Genomic DNA, 19,420 nt, shown 5'->3' on the forward strand with positions numbered 1-19,420 from the left:
GAGATAAATTTCAAGAACCACTACTTTTGATGGGAACAAAAGATTTTTCTCTCTTTACAGTGAGTTTTGAAAAAATGTTGCAACACTTTGCAAAATTTGTGCATATTCTGCAGAAGTTTGCTACTAAATCCTGAAACTTATTAGATACACAATACTTATTTGATATATCAAATTGTCAGTATACTTCAATGTAAATCAAACACCCATTTTCCTGTTTGATAACACATGAAAGGACTTTTATCAGAACATAATTCAAAAATTACCAATTTGTTGCTGTTATCACTTGTGTTGTATTTCATACAACAAATCAGCAAAAAACTTTTCACTGATATTTTGAAACATTTGCTGTTGTAAGAGCCATCTAAATTCACCAAGCTATGTTCATTAATACTTAGTCCTGGTTGGATTTTAATCATTTCATTTTCTTTGGCAACAGACTTTTTTTTTTATTTGTCAGTGTCTTTTTATAAGAGGAGGAAAATTCTTTACTGGAATAAATTTGCAACCAATAAGAATAAACAAATGGTTTATTTACGTGCCACCGGCACAGAAGCCAGGCAGCTGCTCTGACAATGATCACACTCGGACGGTGCTGTTAGCGCCCCACTGGAATGGATGCCAGTCATCAAATTTGATTCAATTTCAATTTCACTTGCCCCAACAGGTCTTCGCAAGCAGAGTTTAGTGTCCAATGAAGGAAAGGTTGGCATGGGTGCCAGTCGAATTTGGTTCAATTTCGATTTCTCTTGCCTCAACAGGTCTTCACAAGCAGAGTTTAGTGTCCAATGAAGGAAAGGTATGCATAATTGGGCTGGCTACACCACTGGCAAAGGCCATGGGTTATGGTCTCACTTGGCTTGCCAGGTCTTCTCACGCACAATGTATATATGTGTGTATATATACACACGCTAATATGTGTGTGTATATATATATATACATATATATATATATATATACAATGGGCTTCCACACAGTTTCTGTCTACCATATTCACTCACTAAACATTGGTCAGTCTGGGGTTGTAGAGAAGACACTTACCTAAGGTGGTGCACAGTGGAACTGAACTCAAAGCCACATGGTTGAAAAATGAGATTCTTAACCACATGGCTGTACCTCAGCCATACTGGACTTTTTTCTAGCATCTGGCAAGAATCCTTCACCTCCAGGATTTGGAAATTGTTGATCTAAATGACAAAAATCTAGAAGTTCTGCTTGATTACATGAATGTTATCAGTGTTATTCCCTTAAGTTCTATTTTCCAATATTTACTGATCAAGTAACACATTATTGCTGAGTCATGAGCTCCATATCAGCTTTCAAATCCAGATGCTCTTTTCAAAATCCTTTGAATCATTGAATTTCCAAAAGTATTTAGCAGTTGACAAAACAATCTGCAATACTTTTTCTCCTGTGGGAATTTTCACAGCAGGGAACAAGTTTACTTTCACTGCCATACCACTATGTTAGGTTTCCAATATTTTGTAGTTTTATCAGACTTCCATCAGAGTTTAAAAGTTGACCTTTCAATCTTTCTTAGATTCTGTTAAACAAAGAACGGATTATAATGAAAAATAATGGTATACATGAATGAAAATATGCATATATGCATGGCATAAACCTGTTATAAAACTAAAAGCATATACAAGAACATTTTATTTCAAACAATTTTTATTTTTAATTTTTTCTTTTTCTCAAGAGCAACTGTGCTCTTAATATTTAAAAAATGTGCTGAGATTTAAAAATAAGATGTAATTCAAAATACCACCACTTCTTATACTACTACTACTACTGCTGCTGCTGCTGCTGCGATGATGACAAAATACTAAAATTGAAGACTTTTATAGTAATGACTATTTAGTTGGAATTTAGTTTTTGTGTAAGTTTTTACCGACCGAATATTTAGCATGAGTATGTTTTATCAAAAGTATTATAGTTAACAACATATAAAGGAAGTTTAATCTCAATTATAGATTTGAAGTTATATTTTATGTCTTTATATTAATTTACGTGGGAGAGCATTGTAGCCATGTGTTGAGGGGAATTCTTTGGGGTTTGAATAATTCATCCCTGGAAACATGGGTGTTTCATTGTTCATTCTTAAACAACCCTTATTCAAGGACCTTTTGAGTGGAATGGGCTATTTGACCTGTGCTGTTTATCTTGATATGAGGTCACTGTGTCATACACATATGGTTGTGATGCATGTGCCTGGTGTACCCTTAACAGACAGGTAGTTAGGGTAGGTATATTGGACGTTGTATATTAATTTATGACTCACCAGCTCACTCCTAACAAACCAATAAGGCAGTCTGTATGCAAGTTGCTCAACCTGCTAGAAAATAGTTGCCAAATCTTCCTCAAATCTTGAGAAAGTAGAGCTTCATTGGTTCATACCATCCTACATGTGCTATATGACACTTTGTGATATTTTCCAATGAAGTTATTGTTAAACATAATAATAATGTTTCCAGTTTAGACACAAAGCTAGCAATTTCGAGGAGAGATTGTTAGTCGACACCATCAACCCTAGTGCTAGGCTGTTACTTAATTTTATCAACCCTGAAATAATGAAAGGTGAAATAAACCTTGGCAGGATTCAAACTATAAACATAAGGAGCTGGAAGCAAATTTTTACCAATACTGTAACAAAGGTGCAGGAGTGGCTATGTGGTAAGTAGCTTGCTTACCAACCACATGGTTCTGGGTTCAGTCCCACTGCATGGCACCTTGGGCAAGTGTCTTCTACTATAGCCTCGGGCCGACCAAAGCCTTGTGAGTGGATTTGGTAGACAGAAACTGAAAGAAGCCCGTCGTATATATGTATATATATTTATTTGTCTGTGTTTGCTCCTCCACCATCGCTTGACAACTGATGCTGGTGTGTTTATGTCCCCATAACTTAGCAGTTCGGCAAAAGGGCCCGATAGAATAAGTACTAGGCTTACAAAGAATAAGTCCTGGGGTTGATTTGCTTGACTAAAGGTGGTGCTCCAGCATAGCCGCAGTCAAAAGACTGAAACAAGTAAAAGAGTAAAGCTCATCTTCATTAACTCATCTAAATAAGTTGTATCGTTTAGATTGTTGATGAATGAATAATGATTTAATATTTTTTTCTTTTTTGTCTTTCCTTGATAGATATTGCAGCATCTGCTTATGGTCGAGACTTTCTTGTGAACAACACTTATGGATGTCAAATTATTGATATTTTCATCACAGTATTGGCTGAAGCACCCAACAAGAAAAGTACAAAACTAAAGAAGTAAGTGCTCACCAAGCAATGTTTTACAATTATTCTTGTTCTCCCTGCTAGCATAAATGTGATATATTTTACATAGATATTTCAGGTATTTCTTTTTTTTTCTTTAACTTTTACTTATTTCAGCCTTTGGTCTGTGGCCATGCTGGGGCACTGCCTTGAAGGGTTTAGTCAAACAAATCGATCTCACCTCTTATGTTTTTTAGTCTAGTATTTATTCCATTGGTCCCTTTAGCCAAAATTGCTAAATTACGAGGACATGAACAGACCAAGACTAGTTGTCAGGTGTTAGTGGGGGACATACACAAATGTAAAATCATGCATATATAAAAATTTATATAAAACAGCTAGGCACAATATTATACCACAAAGGAAAAGTATTTTATCGTCACTTATTGTGAGTGAAGGTGTTGAAGCACCTCTATTGCAAGAAATAAGAGTTAAAAATTGTTAATGTTGTAAGAAGTATGCAATATATATATATATATATATATATATATATATATATATATATATATATATATATGTATATGTGTGTGTGTGTGTGTGTGTGTGTGGAGGCGCAATGGCCCAATGGTTAGAGCAGTGGATTCGCGGTCAGAGGATCACGGTTTCGATTCCCAGACCGGCTGTTTTGTGTTTATTGAGTGAAAACACCTAAAGCCCCACAAGGCTCCGGCAGGGGGTGGTGGCGACCCCTATTGTACTCGTTTGCCCCCAACTTTCTCTCACTCTTTCTTCTTCTTTCTTGAGTAATGCTGCGATGGACTCAGTCCAATGTTTTGTTCACATGCCACCGGCACAAGTGCCAGTAATATGTGCTTGTAAATTATTATCTAACTGTAGACTATACCATTAAATATATGTTGTCAATTAATTAGTCTAGCAAATAACAATATAGTTTTCATATCATTTAGAATTTTTTAAAGACCTGTTGATGGTATTGAATCACTTCTTTACAAGGACAATATTAACAGAAACTGTTTTGTTAAGTACAATTTTTAAACTGTCACTCAAAATTAGTTAATGAATTTTCCATAGAATTTACATAGTGTTTGTAACTATCTCCAATACAGATAACATCATCATCATCGTCATTGTTTAATGTCTACTTTCCATGCTGGCATGGGTTGGATGGTTTGACTTAGGGCTGGTGAGCCAGGAGGCTGCACTAGGCTCCAATCTGATCTGGCAATGTTTCTACAGCTGGATGTTCTTCCTAACACCAACCACTCTGAGAGTGTAGTGGGTGCTTTTTATGTGCGACCGGCACGAGGGCCAGTCAGGCAATACTGTCATTGGTCACACTTGAATGGTGCTTTTTTATGTGTCACCAGCATGGGAGCCAGTCAGACAGCACTGGCATCAATCACACTCAAATGGTGCTTTTTAGGTGCCACCAGCACAGGTGCCAGTCAGGTGGCATTGGCATCGACCATGCTCAAATGGTATTTTTTATGTGCCACCAGCACAGGACCAGTCAGCCAGCACTGGCATCAATCATGCTCGAATGGTGCTTTTTGCGTTCCACTGGTACAGGAGCCAGTCAGGCGGCACTGTCATCGACCATGCTCAAACAGTACTTTTTACGTGCCACCAGCACAGGGTAGATAACATATTTAATTAATTTAAAGTCATTTCATAGCACTTAATAACTTCCGAAGTGAATGCCTTCTTTTCCTATTTTCCCTTCTTCAGTAGACCTTGTTAAAGCTTTGAGCCAACAAGTCTGACATTTTGGATTAAATCTATGTTTGTTCTAATTTATTATAAATTAGGAAACCATAAATGTTGCATAGAAATAACTATATTTACTTTACTCAATGGTTCTATGAAAAAGAAATTGTTTTGGATTCACAAGGTGAACAACTTGATTCCTTATTAGCAGCTTTGATAAGATTAAACGTTGATTCTGAAATTATTTGTAGAATCTCTTCAACTATGATCAGAACCAGCTATCTGATTTCCACAATCTGCCTCTATCAACGGTGGCACCACTAATTTGGACATGTTTTTAATGTAATTTTAGATTAGTTCATGTAACATCACACATACTTCCACTGTTTATTCTATCTCATTATTTTACTTTCTATATAAAATTAGTTTAGATTTAATGTTATTTTTAAGTATCAAATTAAACAGATTTACTTACTTGCAATGGAAATTAATATTTCCTTTGGGAATAACATAATTGTTTATTTCCATTAATTTATATATTAGCTGCATGTATAATTTCTTTAAAAAATACTGGAATATGCATAGAATAATATGGTATTCAGTCATGAAAATATTAAAAAACCAAAATGAATGAGGGACAATCATCACCATTTCAACATCTGTTTTTCTATACTGGTGTGTTTAGATAGGCCTACCTAATAGTCATCTTCTATTTTATCCTGTCTTTAATTAGACCCTGTGTTGAACCCATTTTTACAGTTCATTACGTACAAGTTGATGTTGTCTCTTTTATAGTCTCTACCTTCATTAACAAGTTTCCAGCATTTACTGGGCTCCTAAAGTGGAGTTACTATACTCTCTTTTTACTCTTTTACTTGTTTCAGTCATTTGACTGTGGCCATGCTGGAGCACCGCCTTTAGTTGAGCAAATTGACCCCAGGACTTATTCTTTGTAAGCCTAGTACTTATTCTATCGGTCTCTTTTGCTGAACCACTAAGTTACGGGGATGTAAACACACCACCATCAGTTGTCAAGCGATGTTGGGGGGACAAACACAGACACACAAACATACACAAGCACATACATATACATATATACGACGGGCTTCTTTCAGTTTCCGTCTACCAAATCCGCCCCCCAAGGCTTTGGTGACAGGAAGGGCATCCAGCTGTAGAAAATCTGCCTTGGCAAATTCCACCTGGCCCATGCAAACATGGAGAAGTAGAATATTAAAAAGTTAATCATATCCTGCTAATCTTAACACATGACCAAGAAAATACAAATCCAAGATTGTCACTGTTTAGACTATGTGGTCTGTATTCCTATACTTATTCTCAAAGTGAAGGTGCATGGCTTAGTGGTTAGGGCATTTGGCTCACGATCGTAAAGTCGTGAGTTCAATTCCCAGCGATGCGTCGTGTCCTTGAGCAAGACACTTTATTTCGCATTGCTCCAGTCCACTCAGCTGGCAAAGATGAGTTGTACCTGTATTTCAAAGGGCCAGCCTTGTCACACTCTGTGTCACGCTGAATCTCCTTGAGAACTACAAGAAGGGTACACGTGTCTGTGGAGTGCTCAGCCACTTGCACGTTAATTTCATGAGCAGGCTGTTCCGTTGATCTCATCAGCTGAGACCCTCATTATCATAACCGACGGAGTGCTCCTTTACTTATTCTCAAATATCTAATATTAATTTTTAATTTGTTTCTCTTGCTGTTTGATACTCCTTTTGTTTTATTAGACTCCTAAAATATTTGTCTGTATTTCATTTCCCCACTTAAATAGCTTTCATTGTACACTGGTTTTTCTGCTGAATCTATTAACCATACATTCTTGTTGTTTCTCTTAAATTACTCTTCAAGTTACTATTGCCTATTCCATGATTCTTTAACACTGTCTCAAATTCAACAACTATATGCTTTTTCAATCACTTGCCACTTCTATTATATGCTGTATTGTAATATATTTGTTTTGCCTCCAGGTATCTTTCTTCGTTATTTCCTTAATTCCTTTTACACTTGCTTTTTCTATTTCCAAAATATCACCAAGGTTATTTTTTGCTTACTTAATCCATCACTGAATTCTCATCTGAATAAAGTCTTACCTATTCACTAATCCATTTATATTTACTTCACTCTCCCAGTTCACCTAGTTTCCATTCTATAATTATTCTTAAATCTTTTATTTTCCCCTCATGTTGTTTTTTTATTGTATTATATGAATACAATTTATGACAGTATTTTTTAAAAATATATCCCTCTACTATAGTTTCATATCCCGATATATTTTTGATACTTTATTCAGTTCCTCTGTCAGAATTTATGGAGTCATTAATAAATGAAGTCTTTCTCAGACTTAAACTGGGGGTACATCTATCACCACCTGTTTCTCAATTACAACATAAAACATTACAGGCTGACATTTTACTCTGCTAACATTTATTAAGTTGTTAATCCATCTTTCAACTGGTCCAATGTCATTGCTCTCATTTTCCGTCTTAGATTCTATTCTCAAAAAAAAAAAAAAAAAAAAGAAATAAATAAGCCATATATCTTGTGTTTAATCATTTTAGATGCAGTTTTCCATCATCTCTCAAATGCAACATGTATCACTATGTCTACATTGTAAAGTGTCTATACTTTTCTCTACTCAATTTCTCATATTTCCAAAGTTAATCGGATCTGCAGTGGTTTTGACGTGATAACAAGCTGGTGGCTGAAGGAACTTACATCTAATAATTGTCATTCACAGTATATATACTTTGAATGTTAAAAATATACATTAAAAAAAAGCAGAGGAGGAGGAGGAGGAGGAGTGAAAGACTGCTAATAAAACAGAAATCTAAACCTCTTATTTGAAATACTAGTAAGAAAGGCGACATACTGAAGGAATGAAATAATCTAAGCTAGCTTTGTGATAACATGGAAAAGAGAGTAGTGTTGGGTAGAGTTTATGGTAAAATAGTATTCTAGGGTTTGGCTCCTGATTAAAAATAAAGAAATAATAAAAACAGGTCAGCAATCAAAAGGAGAATGGTTTGGATTTAAAGAAATCCTAGCGCTGAAAACTTGATGCTTTAGGAAATGGAGTTTGTTTGTAGCAGTAATTATTCATTAATATTAAATTAAATGAAGGCTTCTCGTCATCTGTGTAAAAATAGCTTAAAGTTAAGCTTAAGTGCTCCTGATGACTTTATTGAGGGGGGATGTTTTGAAATGTTTAATATTTCCTCTGTTTTGCAATAAATCCTTGTCACATGTTACATCAATGTTTACCATTTTGATGTGGTGTTCATGGTTCTTCTAATTTAGACATCTGTTGCAGTGATTGGGTTTTGTTTTGCTGGAGCTTCCTTGTTCTAAATATTAAGGTAAACTAAAACGAGAATAAAATACCATGGTTTTCCTTAATTGCTCATGACTTTGGCTAAGTAGTCCAATATTTTCCCTTGGCATTGATAAATATATTATTATTATTATTATTATTATTATTATTATTATTATTATTATTATTATTATTATTATTATTATTATTAAGGTGGCAAGCTGGCAGACTTGTTAGCACGCCGGACTAAATGCTTAGTGGTATTTTGCCCGTTGCTACGTTCTGAGTTCAAATTCCGCCGAGATCAACCTTGCCTTTCATCCTTTCAGGGTCGATAAATTAAGTACCAGTGAAACACTGGGGTCAATGTAATCAACACATCTCCTCCCGCAAAATTGCTGCCTTTGTGGCAAAATTTGAAACCATTATTATTATTATTATTATTATTATTATTATTATTATTATTATTATTGTGGCACACTGGACAAAATGCTTAACAGTATTTCGCCCGTCACTCCATTCTGAGTTCAAATTCCACTGAGGTCGACTTTACCTTTCATCTTTTCAGGGTCGATAAATTAAGTACCAGTGAAACACTGGGGGTCGATGATATTGATTCGTCTCCTCCACCAAATTTCAGGCCTTGTGCCTATAATAGAAAAGATTATTAGTACTATTATTATTATTATTATTATTATTGTTAACCAATAAGCCAATTATAGTTTGCAAATAAATTGAAAGCTTATTGTGCCGATGGACTGGCTCCCGTGCAAGTGGCACGTAAAAACACCATTTTGAGCATGGCCGTTGCTAGTACCATGTGACTGGCCCTTGTGCCGGTGGCACGTAAAAGCACCGACTACATTCTCAGAGTGGTTGGCATTAGGAAGGGCATCCAGCTGTAGAAACTCTGCCAGATCAGATTGGAGCCTGGTGTAGCTATCTGGTTCACCAGACCCCAGTCAAATCGTCCAACCCATGCCAGCATGGAAAACGGATGTTAAACGATGATGATGAGGAGGAGGTTTCAGTTTTAACACTGGCAGTTTTTATGACTTCTAACTTTATAATCCTCAGCTGTTAAGCTTCTGAGGTTTCTCTCACAAAGTCACTTTTGATTTATTTCAAGCATATTTAGTTATTAACCCATTTGATAGTGACCCACATGAGACCACCTCTAGTTCTATGGCAAAAAGCTGCCCGTTTTGAAGTGCTCATATATTAATTAAAACCTTCCATAATGATTTTATGTAATGGCCTTTCTTTCAATTAACATCAACTTTAAGCTTGGTTGGTTATTTTACTAGATTCCTCCAAAATCTTAATTATTTTCAAAATCTATTGAAACATACAGGCAGTGTATTTCATTAGAAGGATGGTCACAAAAGGGTTAAAATATCAAAGTTTTAAAAATTCTTTAATATTTATTGGTGAGTGTATTTGAATATTCGGTTCAATTTGGTTCTTTTTTTTTTTTCTTTTTTCTAGAATGTTAAACATCTGGTATTAGTCACATTTGCAAATATAAACAAAAATACAAAATTGATTTGTCAAGGGAACTCCAAAGGATTTAGCTTAACAACATCTGCACCAGAAATGTTTCGTTTAGTCAGATTTCTAGCTTTTCCATTCATCTGGTCATCTATCATAATCTTAGCCAGTAGTTTTCCTTTCCAGCTAATGAACTTCCTTTCTGTTTTTTTCATTATAGACCTTAATCCTATATATTACTACAATTCTCTGAAACTCTTTTACCACATGACTTCAGAAAGGCTTTTAGTGCTTCCATTAAATAATTTCTCTGAAATACTTAGAATAAAATACAAATTCACATCACAGAATATTCACACTTCCTACAAAAATGCATTGAATTCATTAGCTTTAATACTCATTTACTCAGTGCTGGAGCACTGCCTTTAGTCAAACAAATCGACCCCAGGACTTATGCTTTGTAAGCCTAGTAGTTATTCTATTGGTGTGTTTATGCCCCTCAGTTGTCAAGCAATGATGGGGAGGGACAAACACAAACACACAAATATATATGTATATATACACAACAGGCTTCTTTCAGTTTCCATCTACTAAATCTACTCACAAGGCTTTGATCGGACCAAGGCTATAGTAGAAGACACTTGCCCAGGTACCATGCAGTGGGACTGAACCCGAAACCATGTGGTTGGGAAGCAAGCTTCTTACCACACAGCCACTCCTGCACCTATATATGCACACACACACACACACATACGATGGCCTTCTATTAGTTTCCATCTACCAAATCCACTCACAAGGTTTTGGTTGTCCTGAGGCTATAGTAGAAGACACTTGCCCAAGGTGCCACGCAGTGAGACTGAACCCGGAACCATGCGGTTGGGAAGCAAGCTTCTTACCACACAGCCACTCCTGCACCTATATATGCACACACACACACACACATACGATGGCCTTCTATTAGTTTCCATCTACCAAATCCACTCACAAGGTTTTGGTTGTCCTGAGGCTATAGTAGAAGACACTTGCCCAAGGTGCCACGCAGTGAGACTGAACCCAGAACCATGTGGTTTGGAAGCAAGCTTCTTACCACACAGCCACTCTTGCACCTATATAAAATAATTATTTCAAAGTGAACATTTCTCATTTCATGAAAATGATTTACTATTTCAGAGCAAGTGTTTTTACTTTCTTACTAGTTGAGTTTCTTACTGCTTCACTTCTGTGTAAGATCTTTATTTCATCTGAGAACGAAGCTATCATACAAAATTCAGTTATGAAAATATAAACACGGAATGAAATATCTTTATTAAAACAAGATGTACAATAAATTGTACAGTATATATCTTAATATTCTAGTTTTAAATTTATTGAGAAGCTGTCCTCTTACTAACAGATATATATTATGACTCATATTTAGCAGCAAATTTATTATTCTGAACTCTGAGAAAAATTTCTCACAAGCTGAAAATGTCTGAATTTCTGAGATAACCTTAGAAGTTGTTGAATGATGATTCCAATGTCTATTGATGCCTTTACCATTTTGACAAATACTATTTCTGATGCCACTAATTTCTTTGGTTAAACGAAGGAAATTATCAGAATGGCCATAAGGCATAAATCATGTTTGTTTTTACTGTTGTTGGCACTATCCTCACCACCACCACCACTTCCACCATCTTCATAGGCAAAATTGTTCTCATTATTGGTTGAAAGTCTACTTTTCCATGCTTGCATGGGCTGGAAGGAATTTTTAGAGGCAGATTTTCTGTGGCTGGATGCCTTTCCTGTCACCTTCCCTCACCTAATTCCAAATAAGGTAATATTTCCCTATGAACAGTTATGTTTTCATGGATATTTGGAAACAAAGAAAACTGCTTGCATGATGGTGACACTCGTTTACAAAGCTGAGCACTGGGGTCAATTTAATCAACATGCCCACTTCCCCTAAAGTTGCTGGCCTTGTGCCAGAATTTGAAATCAATATGTATTTATTAGATTTCTGTTCATGCAGTCCTCCTGTTTATCCTTACATTGAAAAACTTTACAGCAGATTTCAGATTTGGCTTGTCGATGCATTTCAATGCAAATTACCTAATTTATATTAAAAGACCAATGTAAGAACTTGCAAAACTAGATTGGATATCAGACTCATAATTAAAATAGATAAGAAACGAATATGTAGGTCAGCAGTTGAGTATCTGGAGCTAAAAACTTTCACAGATTGGAAGATAACAGATTGTAACTTAATTGTATGTAGATAATGCACCTTGATTGGAGCAAAAACTTAGATAATAAAAGATACCAGTTAATTTAAAATTGATATTTATAATCCACCTGCTTCATAGTTTTACATGAACTTTTACTGTTGATTTTAAGGGATATGTTATCTAGATGACCGAAGTGACAGTGAAAAAATATATATTTAGTATAGTGCTTTTACTAAATATATGTTGTAAGAGCCTGGAGCCTGATCAGTGTATGTGGCCGAGTTGTACATAGTCTGGTGATGTATTATTTTGTAGATTTGCATTTGCTGTTATTTCTCAAATCAACCTTGGTCCAGTGCAGCTATAATCAAAGACAATCCAGCCATGAATAACCTTCTTATTTTGGGAAGACTTCAGGGTGTGATTTCAGGGAGATTTGGCTGTTGGCTGTTACTTTTTGCCAGTCAAGCAACTGTATAGAGGTACTTTTCAATATCTGTGAGTAAGAGAAGAAAAGAGGCTATGATAAAAAAAGATAATGAATGTATGATAAAGAATTATCAATTTATTGTAAGAATTTGCTGGAGAAGAGGTAGGTTAAATATGGTACAATTTGAGAGAACCATTGGGTTGGTGCATAATTATTGCGGCTTTTTTTCAACAAATTTTATTTAACAAAAACATCTTTAAATGACAGTCTGACTGTCTGCCAAGCAAATGGGAAGCAGTAATTGAAGTAGATGGTGAATATGCTACAGTTAATTTTTCTGATGCACATTTTTCTCAGCACATGCGTGTTCCGTCATGCATACTAACATTGTGCAACACCAAGCAGAGCATACTCAGATCATCTCTTTAGTAAACCCATCATTTAAAATTGTTTCTTGCTTTAGTTTTTGATTTATTATTGAAAGTACACAATTTGGAGAACAATTATATTTTAAAATATTTTTTTTCTCTGTTTGCTATTTTCAGTCTCATTTTGATGTCCCTCTATAACATATCTATCAACCAAAAAGGTCTGAAGTATATCTGCAATAAAACAACAGTATTCCAGCTTTTAGTTTGGCTTTTAACAGGTAAGAATGATACTCTGATATATAATCACAAAGCTCTCTTTTACTAACTACAGTGTCTAAGACTATACAGGGTGTTTGTGCTAAATTTGACAGTTTGCATAAAAGGGAAAGAAAATACAATATCTCATTCAAATTTTTTTTTTTTTTTCAAAATATTCAAAAATTTTCAAATAGATTAATGACAAGAGATAACAGTTTATTCAAAGTAGCAACCCTCAGCCTCCACCACAGCATCAAGGTGGCTCCAGAACTTGGTACATGTCTTCCTCACATTGTCCATGGGAAGAACTTTGAACACCTCCTTGATCTTGACTTTGGTGTCTTTTCCAATCACATGCCACACATAGTATTCCAATGGCATTACAATTGGGGGAATTCAGGGGCCAGAAATCGGGGCTGGTGAAGTTGTAGAAATTTTCTGACAACCACTTGACTATTTCCAGAGGCATGAAAAGGAGTCAAATCCTGCTGCTACACACATGGCCTTCCTGTAGCAACCCTCTCCAGCCAGAGTTTGATTACAGTCTCCAGGAGTTTCTCACATAGCCATTTGAATTGAGCATAAGGCCCTGTTCAGAGATGCGGGGCAGCATGACACCACCTCACTGGAGACACACACAAAGAGCATCACAGTTTGGGAGAACTTAGTTTTCATGATGTCCATGTCATATCTAACACCCCTTAATAATGTCTATAGGGTGCTGAGCAGTAGTCATGGTGTTTGCATCCTGTCTTCAGAGAGAAACTTTGCAATTACTAGTTTTCTCCTCTATGCTTTCCAGTTGAAGGCTTCTTCTTCATTTGTTATGCTGGCCTTAGTAAATGGATAGTAGATCTGCTCTTTTCACACAAGTGAGAACATTTTATTCTAGCATTGTAGCCCACCTGATTGCTTTCATTTCCTGTTTAGTCAAGTGGCACTTGCATGTTTTATTACATCTCTCATGATATGTAAGACAGTACCTGTAATGGGATATAAACACACACCTCTACTCAGAAGCAAATGCTGCTTCAGTTTGGTCGCTGAAACCTTTGTTCAACAAGTTACATTCCAGCTTTCATTCATATCCTTTTATCCATATAAGGCTTTTATGCTCATTAGAATATCCCTAACATAGCAAGTTGTAATATTTATACCTTTCCATGAACAAAGAGGGCTGTCTGTAAGGGCTTCGGGTACCAACTCACTTTAATGAATTTAATCATTAAAGTGGTTCTAATTGAGAATTGAAAATAAATTCTGGACTCACTTTACTGAAAAGTTACAGCTGTCAGGTAGTAATGAAGACAATTTAATAAATACTGGTTGACATTTAGTCTTTAGTTCATTCATTCATTCATTCATATATATATATATATATATATATATATATATATATATATATATATACTAGCAGTATAACCCGACGTTGTCCGGGTGTGACTTATTACGCCATCTACAATAAGTCTTGCTAGGTGAAAATGTGATCTGTTGCTACACAGTTCTGCCAGAATTGTATCAGATTGGGCAGTGGATGTTGATGCACCATTTTGCATTATGTTCAAAGTAGCTTCTGGAATGTGTTGAATTGATGCAGTCTGTTGCTGTCTTTTTAAATCGGTTGCTTTCTTTCCCCAGCAAGTTGTCTTGTTTGGAGGCCATAATCCATGTACATATTAAAGAGAACAACAAAAGTTATAACAGTTGGCAGGGTCGGTAGTTTTCACATTTCGGTAATTTTTCAGATTAACACCTGCATGATTACGTAACCGTAATCCTTAAACCTTAACCCTGACCCTAAAACCGTAACCATAACACTAACCCTCATTGTAACCCTAACACTAACCCTAAAACCCTAACCCATATATATATGGTTGTAATAATAATGACCTCTGCTGATGAAAGTCCCAATCCACAACTAAGTCCAGTTGGACACAGGGGTCGATATAATCGACTATTCTCCACCTCCCCGAAGCCGCCCTTGTGGGAAAAATTTAAAATAATAATAATAATAATAATAATAATAGTAATAATAATGACGTCTGCCGATCAAACTCCAACCCACAACTAAGTCTTAAGTGTATATATATATATATATATATGGGCAACACACACAGACACTAAATAAAAAAATGTTAGTAAGTAAAAGTGTTTTAAAAGTGATTGTTAAATTTTCAGATTAACACCAGCACGATTTTCACTACAGTGTTAGGGTTAGGACAAAAAAGTGGAAAATGTGGATTTTTATAAACTTTGAAAAAGGCTTCACACAGATACAGAACTTCAGCATTATATATTAAGATGGGCAACACACACACACACACTAAATAAAAAAGAATGATAGGTATTTGTATGTATGTGTGTATTAATGTGCATTCTGTGTGTATATATATATATATATATATATATATATGGTCGTAATAATAATGACCTCTGCTGATGAAAGTTCCAACCCACAACTAAGTCTTAAGTGTGTATATATATATATATATATATATGGGCAACACACACACACACTAAATAAAAAAATGTTAGTAAGTAAAAGTGTTTTAAAAAAGATTGTTAAATTTTTCAGATTAACACCCACACGATTTTCACTACAGTGTTAGAATTGGGGTTTAGGGTTAGGTAGGTAATCGTGCGGGTGTTAATCTAAAGATTTTCCAAAAAACTCACAGCTTGTAGGGAATAAATGTTTGTCGATCGTATTTGAAAAAGATGTGTGACTATTTTTTTTCTGTTGTTATCATGGTGAAGGACGAGTTAGAAATAACTTACAATTCCCGCCAATTAGAATGAGGTATGTATGTATATATGTATGTAGAATTAAAATGAAACCATTAAAGTGAAACTGTCATTACAGTATCGAAATGTGATTGTTTCAGTTTTGATACTGAAATAGTTTTCTTTTACTGTCAGTGTCTCTCCTTCCTTTCTTTTTGTATTTGTTGTTGGATTGTTCGTAAAGGTTCATAAGAGAAAGGAGGAGTTGAAAGGATTTGTATTAGAAAGAGGAAATTAGATTTTATTAGGAAGAAAATGTTTACTTCTGTAGTTTTATGGATTTTATTCATTATTAGGGATTTTTTGGAGTGAAAAAAATGATGCAGTGACCTAACAAATTGTATTTAGAATATTAATTGCGATTGTTTAATCCAAGAAATTTGGAATTGTGTAAATGTATGAATGTTAAACATACACACACACACACACACAGAGAGAAAATCTGCCTTTTATAGTATAGATATATACATACAAATTCACTTGTAGTTCTTGATCTTTTTTTATTTATATTTAATCTATTTCCTCTTGGCATTTATTTTTTTTTTTTTGCCTTTCTGACACAGCAGTAATTCTGAATCTACAGATTTTTTGATTAATGATTTAAATATGATTACATGAAAATATTAAAGATCAAAGCTTGCAGCTGTTTTAATTATTTACATGTTTCATTTCATTTAAACTGAAAATTCCTACACTGAGAGCAATCATGAGACTCCTGCGATTGAATATTTTATACATATATATATATATATATATATATATATATATATATATATACACTTGCCAATAATTTGAATTGCTATATTTCCTAAAAAGTTACCAGTCCACTGGGCATGTACTATAGATGTTAAGTTCTCTTGTTTCTTTCATGGCTTTTAGGTTGGGGTTTTTTTTTTTTTTTGGGGGGCGTTTTGTTTCCAATATATCAAAAGTATAAAATATATTAACTCCGACATAATTCCATACAAAATAGTACATAATTATATACTAACTCCGACATAAACAGTAGTAAGTTGGAGTTATAGCAATTGTGATATAAGGCTGTTCATGAAATTCTATTATATCAATTAATAAGTTACTGACTTTGGTATCTACATGAAGTGGCTGACCAGACTATGAGATATTACACATCACTGGTCACAATGCGCTTTGCATCGTTTTAGCTTTCAAATGATGCCACCCCCAATGGCTAGGTGAGTAGGCCAACATTTCCCTTGACTGGAAATCCAGTCTGTCATAAGGTTACCCATTTACAGCTGAGTGGAAGGAAGTGTTTTGCTCAAGAACACAATGTATCGCTCAGTGTGGGAATCGAACTCACAATCTAGCAATCATGAGTGGAACACCCCAACCAGTTGGCCACACACATATATATATAAGCCTTGTTGTTGATCTTATCTAATGAAATGTACCAATCACTAGTATTCAGCAGGGTTGGTGTAATTTAATATCTATTTTTGTGGGCTCTGCAATATAGAATCTTTCTCGTTTTTATCCTGTTAAGTCTCATCTGAGAGGCTGAAACTTCTAAGACTTAATCTAAATTCATTATACTTAATGTACCTGTACTCAGTGTACCCTTCGTAACTGATTCACAGCATGTATCACCCAGTTGTATGTATTAATGATTTTAGCCCTTCCCTCTTCATGGCCTAAACAACCCTTAAAAGAGCTATCCATTCACACCCATTTTTCATTTTGCACTACAAAATGTGGAAGGGATCCAATGAATTTTTCTTGTGATCAACAAATGCAAAGTAGACCCTTTTTAATATTATCTCTCTCTCTCTCTCTCTCTCTCTCTCTCTTACACACACACACACACACACACAAAAATTGGCGGAGTGTTAGAGCACAATGTCATGATGTACTTTGTCCAATGCTCTAAGTTCAAATCTCACAGATCTTTGCCTTCCATCTTTTAGGGGTCAATGAATAAAGTACCACTTTAGTACCAGAATCACTTCTTTCCTTCTCTCTTGTTTCTCTCTCTCCCTCCCTCTCTTCCTCCCCCTTTCATGTATGATACATGTTCTCTTGTGTTGGTAATTATACCTGTCCTAAACAAAATGGCATTACTCACCCTTGTGTATATATATATATATATATATATATACATACACACACACATATACATACTACATACACAAAGTTTTTCCTGATATACATATAGATTTTTATCTGTCCAGAGTTCGTCGGCATTTTGAACTGAGAAAATGTATGCCTCAGTATATTAAAAGATTTCAAAGATTTTCATCTCTATGCTGCTGTCATTTTTTTTTTCCTCTTTTAACAGAAGAACAATCCACAGAGTGTTGTATTAATGTCCTTCGATTGTTACAGTCTTTAGTTTGTGAGGCTAGTATTCCTGTAATTCATCAACTGAAAGAAGTGGTAAGTCTTTTATTGAATCTCAAAAACAAACCCACCTCACTACATCATGTACATAGTGGGAGCATTCATAGAACTCTTAGAAATTAAACAAAATTCAAATGATATTGCATCCCTCGGAGTAAAAACTTGTGTGATTTTGAACAAGGCCCGCATACATCAAAGAGTGCGATACTGTGTCGAAGGCCTTGGCGAGATCCATGAAGGCCACTTCTAGACGCGGTATTCTCAGTCATGCTGGTCTCCCCATCGCGCGACCGACGAGCTGTCGAAGGAGAAACGAGTTCTCACTGCAGCCGTCAGCCTGGATGAACCCTCTTTGAATCGGGTTAAGGGGAGTTAGCTGAAGCATGCGTTTGGCGACCATTTTCGAAAAAAGTCGATATACCGCGGAACATATCGTTAGTGGTCGCCAGTTGGTGAGATCATAAGGATCTTCCGCCCTCTTTGATACGAGGACGGATCTACCTCGCTTCAGGATATCAGGTACCTTCCCGGCCAGCAACATACAATTACAGATATTAGCTAGGATGGATGGGTCCACTGCTTTAATATCACTAACAGTGAGACCATCAGGGCCCGCCGCTGAGGTGGCATCCATCTTCCTACGACTAACCTTTATCTCCTCCATCGAGAATGGTTTCAAAATAGGATCACTATCAACTATGGAGGAGGAACGATGGTCAGAAAGATCCACCTCAGGGCCTGGTGTCGAAAATCTATGCCCATAAAATTCCTCTATAGAATATATAGGAATTGGGCAGCCCTGATCTAATATCCTCCTCTAATATCCTTGCAAGGAGCCTCTTCTTCTTAGTCTTGAATAAATTTTGCGCGATGGCAAAGCTTTTTCGCTTGCCTCGCCTCCGAAAATTAGGACTGTTCTCTACCCTTCTATGCCTCCTAATGCTAGTAGTATCCTCTCTGCGAGATCTGTTATGCTCCAGCCAGTCCTCAACTTTACGAACAAAATTATCCCAGGCAGCCACTGTCCCGTCCTCCACGAATTCCAATAGGGCCTCGCAGAAGACTGCAGACCAGCAGGTATGCCCAGGACTGGCAGCATCGAGGAAGCGATCTCTCCACTCCACGAGGGGTGAGGATTCCTCCTCTCTTTGTGACAGGGAGCTATTATCAAGCAGACCTGACCCTTGATGACTCCTGCGAGCCCTTTTGGCCAGGTCTGCTCTTTTAGACCCTACTTGTTTGCACGTCTTACCCGGCAAAAAT

The 19,420-nt window shown here is 35.9% G+C and overlaps 1 protein-coding gene across 2 annotated transcripts in view; it reads left to right on the forward strand.

The window, feature by feature from the left end:
• Positions 1-19,420, forward strand: part of LOC106880730 (heat shock factor 2-binding protein) — a 230,247-nt gene that overhangs the window by 200,570 nt on the left and 10,257 nt on the right. The window contains exons 7-9 of one of the 2 annotated variants that reach the window (XM_052967847.2): positions 3,136-3,259; positions 12,932-13,035; positions 18,096-18,193. In XM_052967847.2, coding sequence (XP_052823807.1) covers positions 3,136-3,259; positions 12,932-13,035; positions 18,096-18,193 — 326 coding nt within the window. The remainder of the gene's footprint in view (positions 1-3,135; positions 3,260-12,931; positions 13,036-18,095; positions 18,194-19,420) is intronic. The other variant, XM_052967848.2, reaches the window with a different exon arrangement.

The sequence above is a fragment of the Octopus bimaculoides genome, chromosome 5 (assembly GCF_046866305.1).
Source record: "Octopus bimaculoides isolate indiv1 chromosome 5, ASM4686630v1, whole genome shotgun sequence".
Taxonomy (NCBI): Eukaryota; Metazoa; Mollusca; class Cephalopoda; order Octopoda; family Octopodidae; genus Octopus; species Octopus bimaculoides.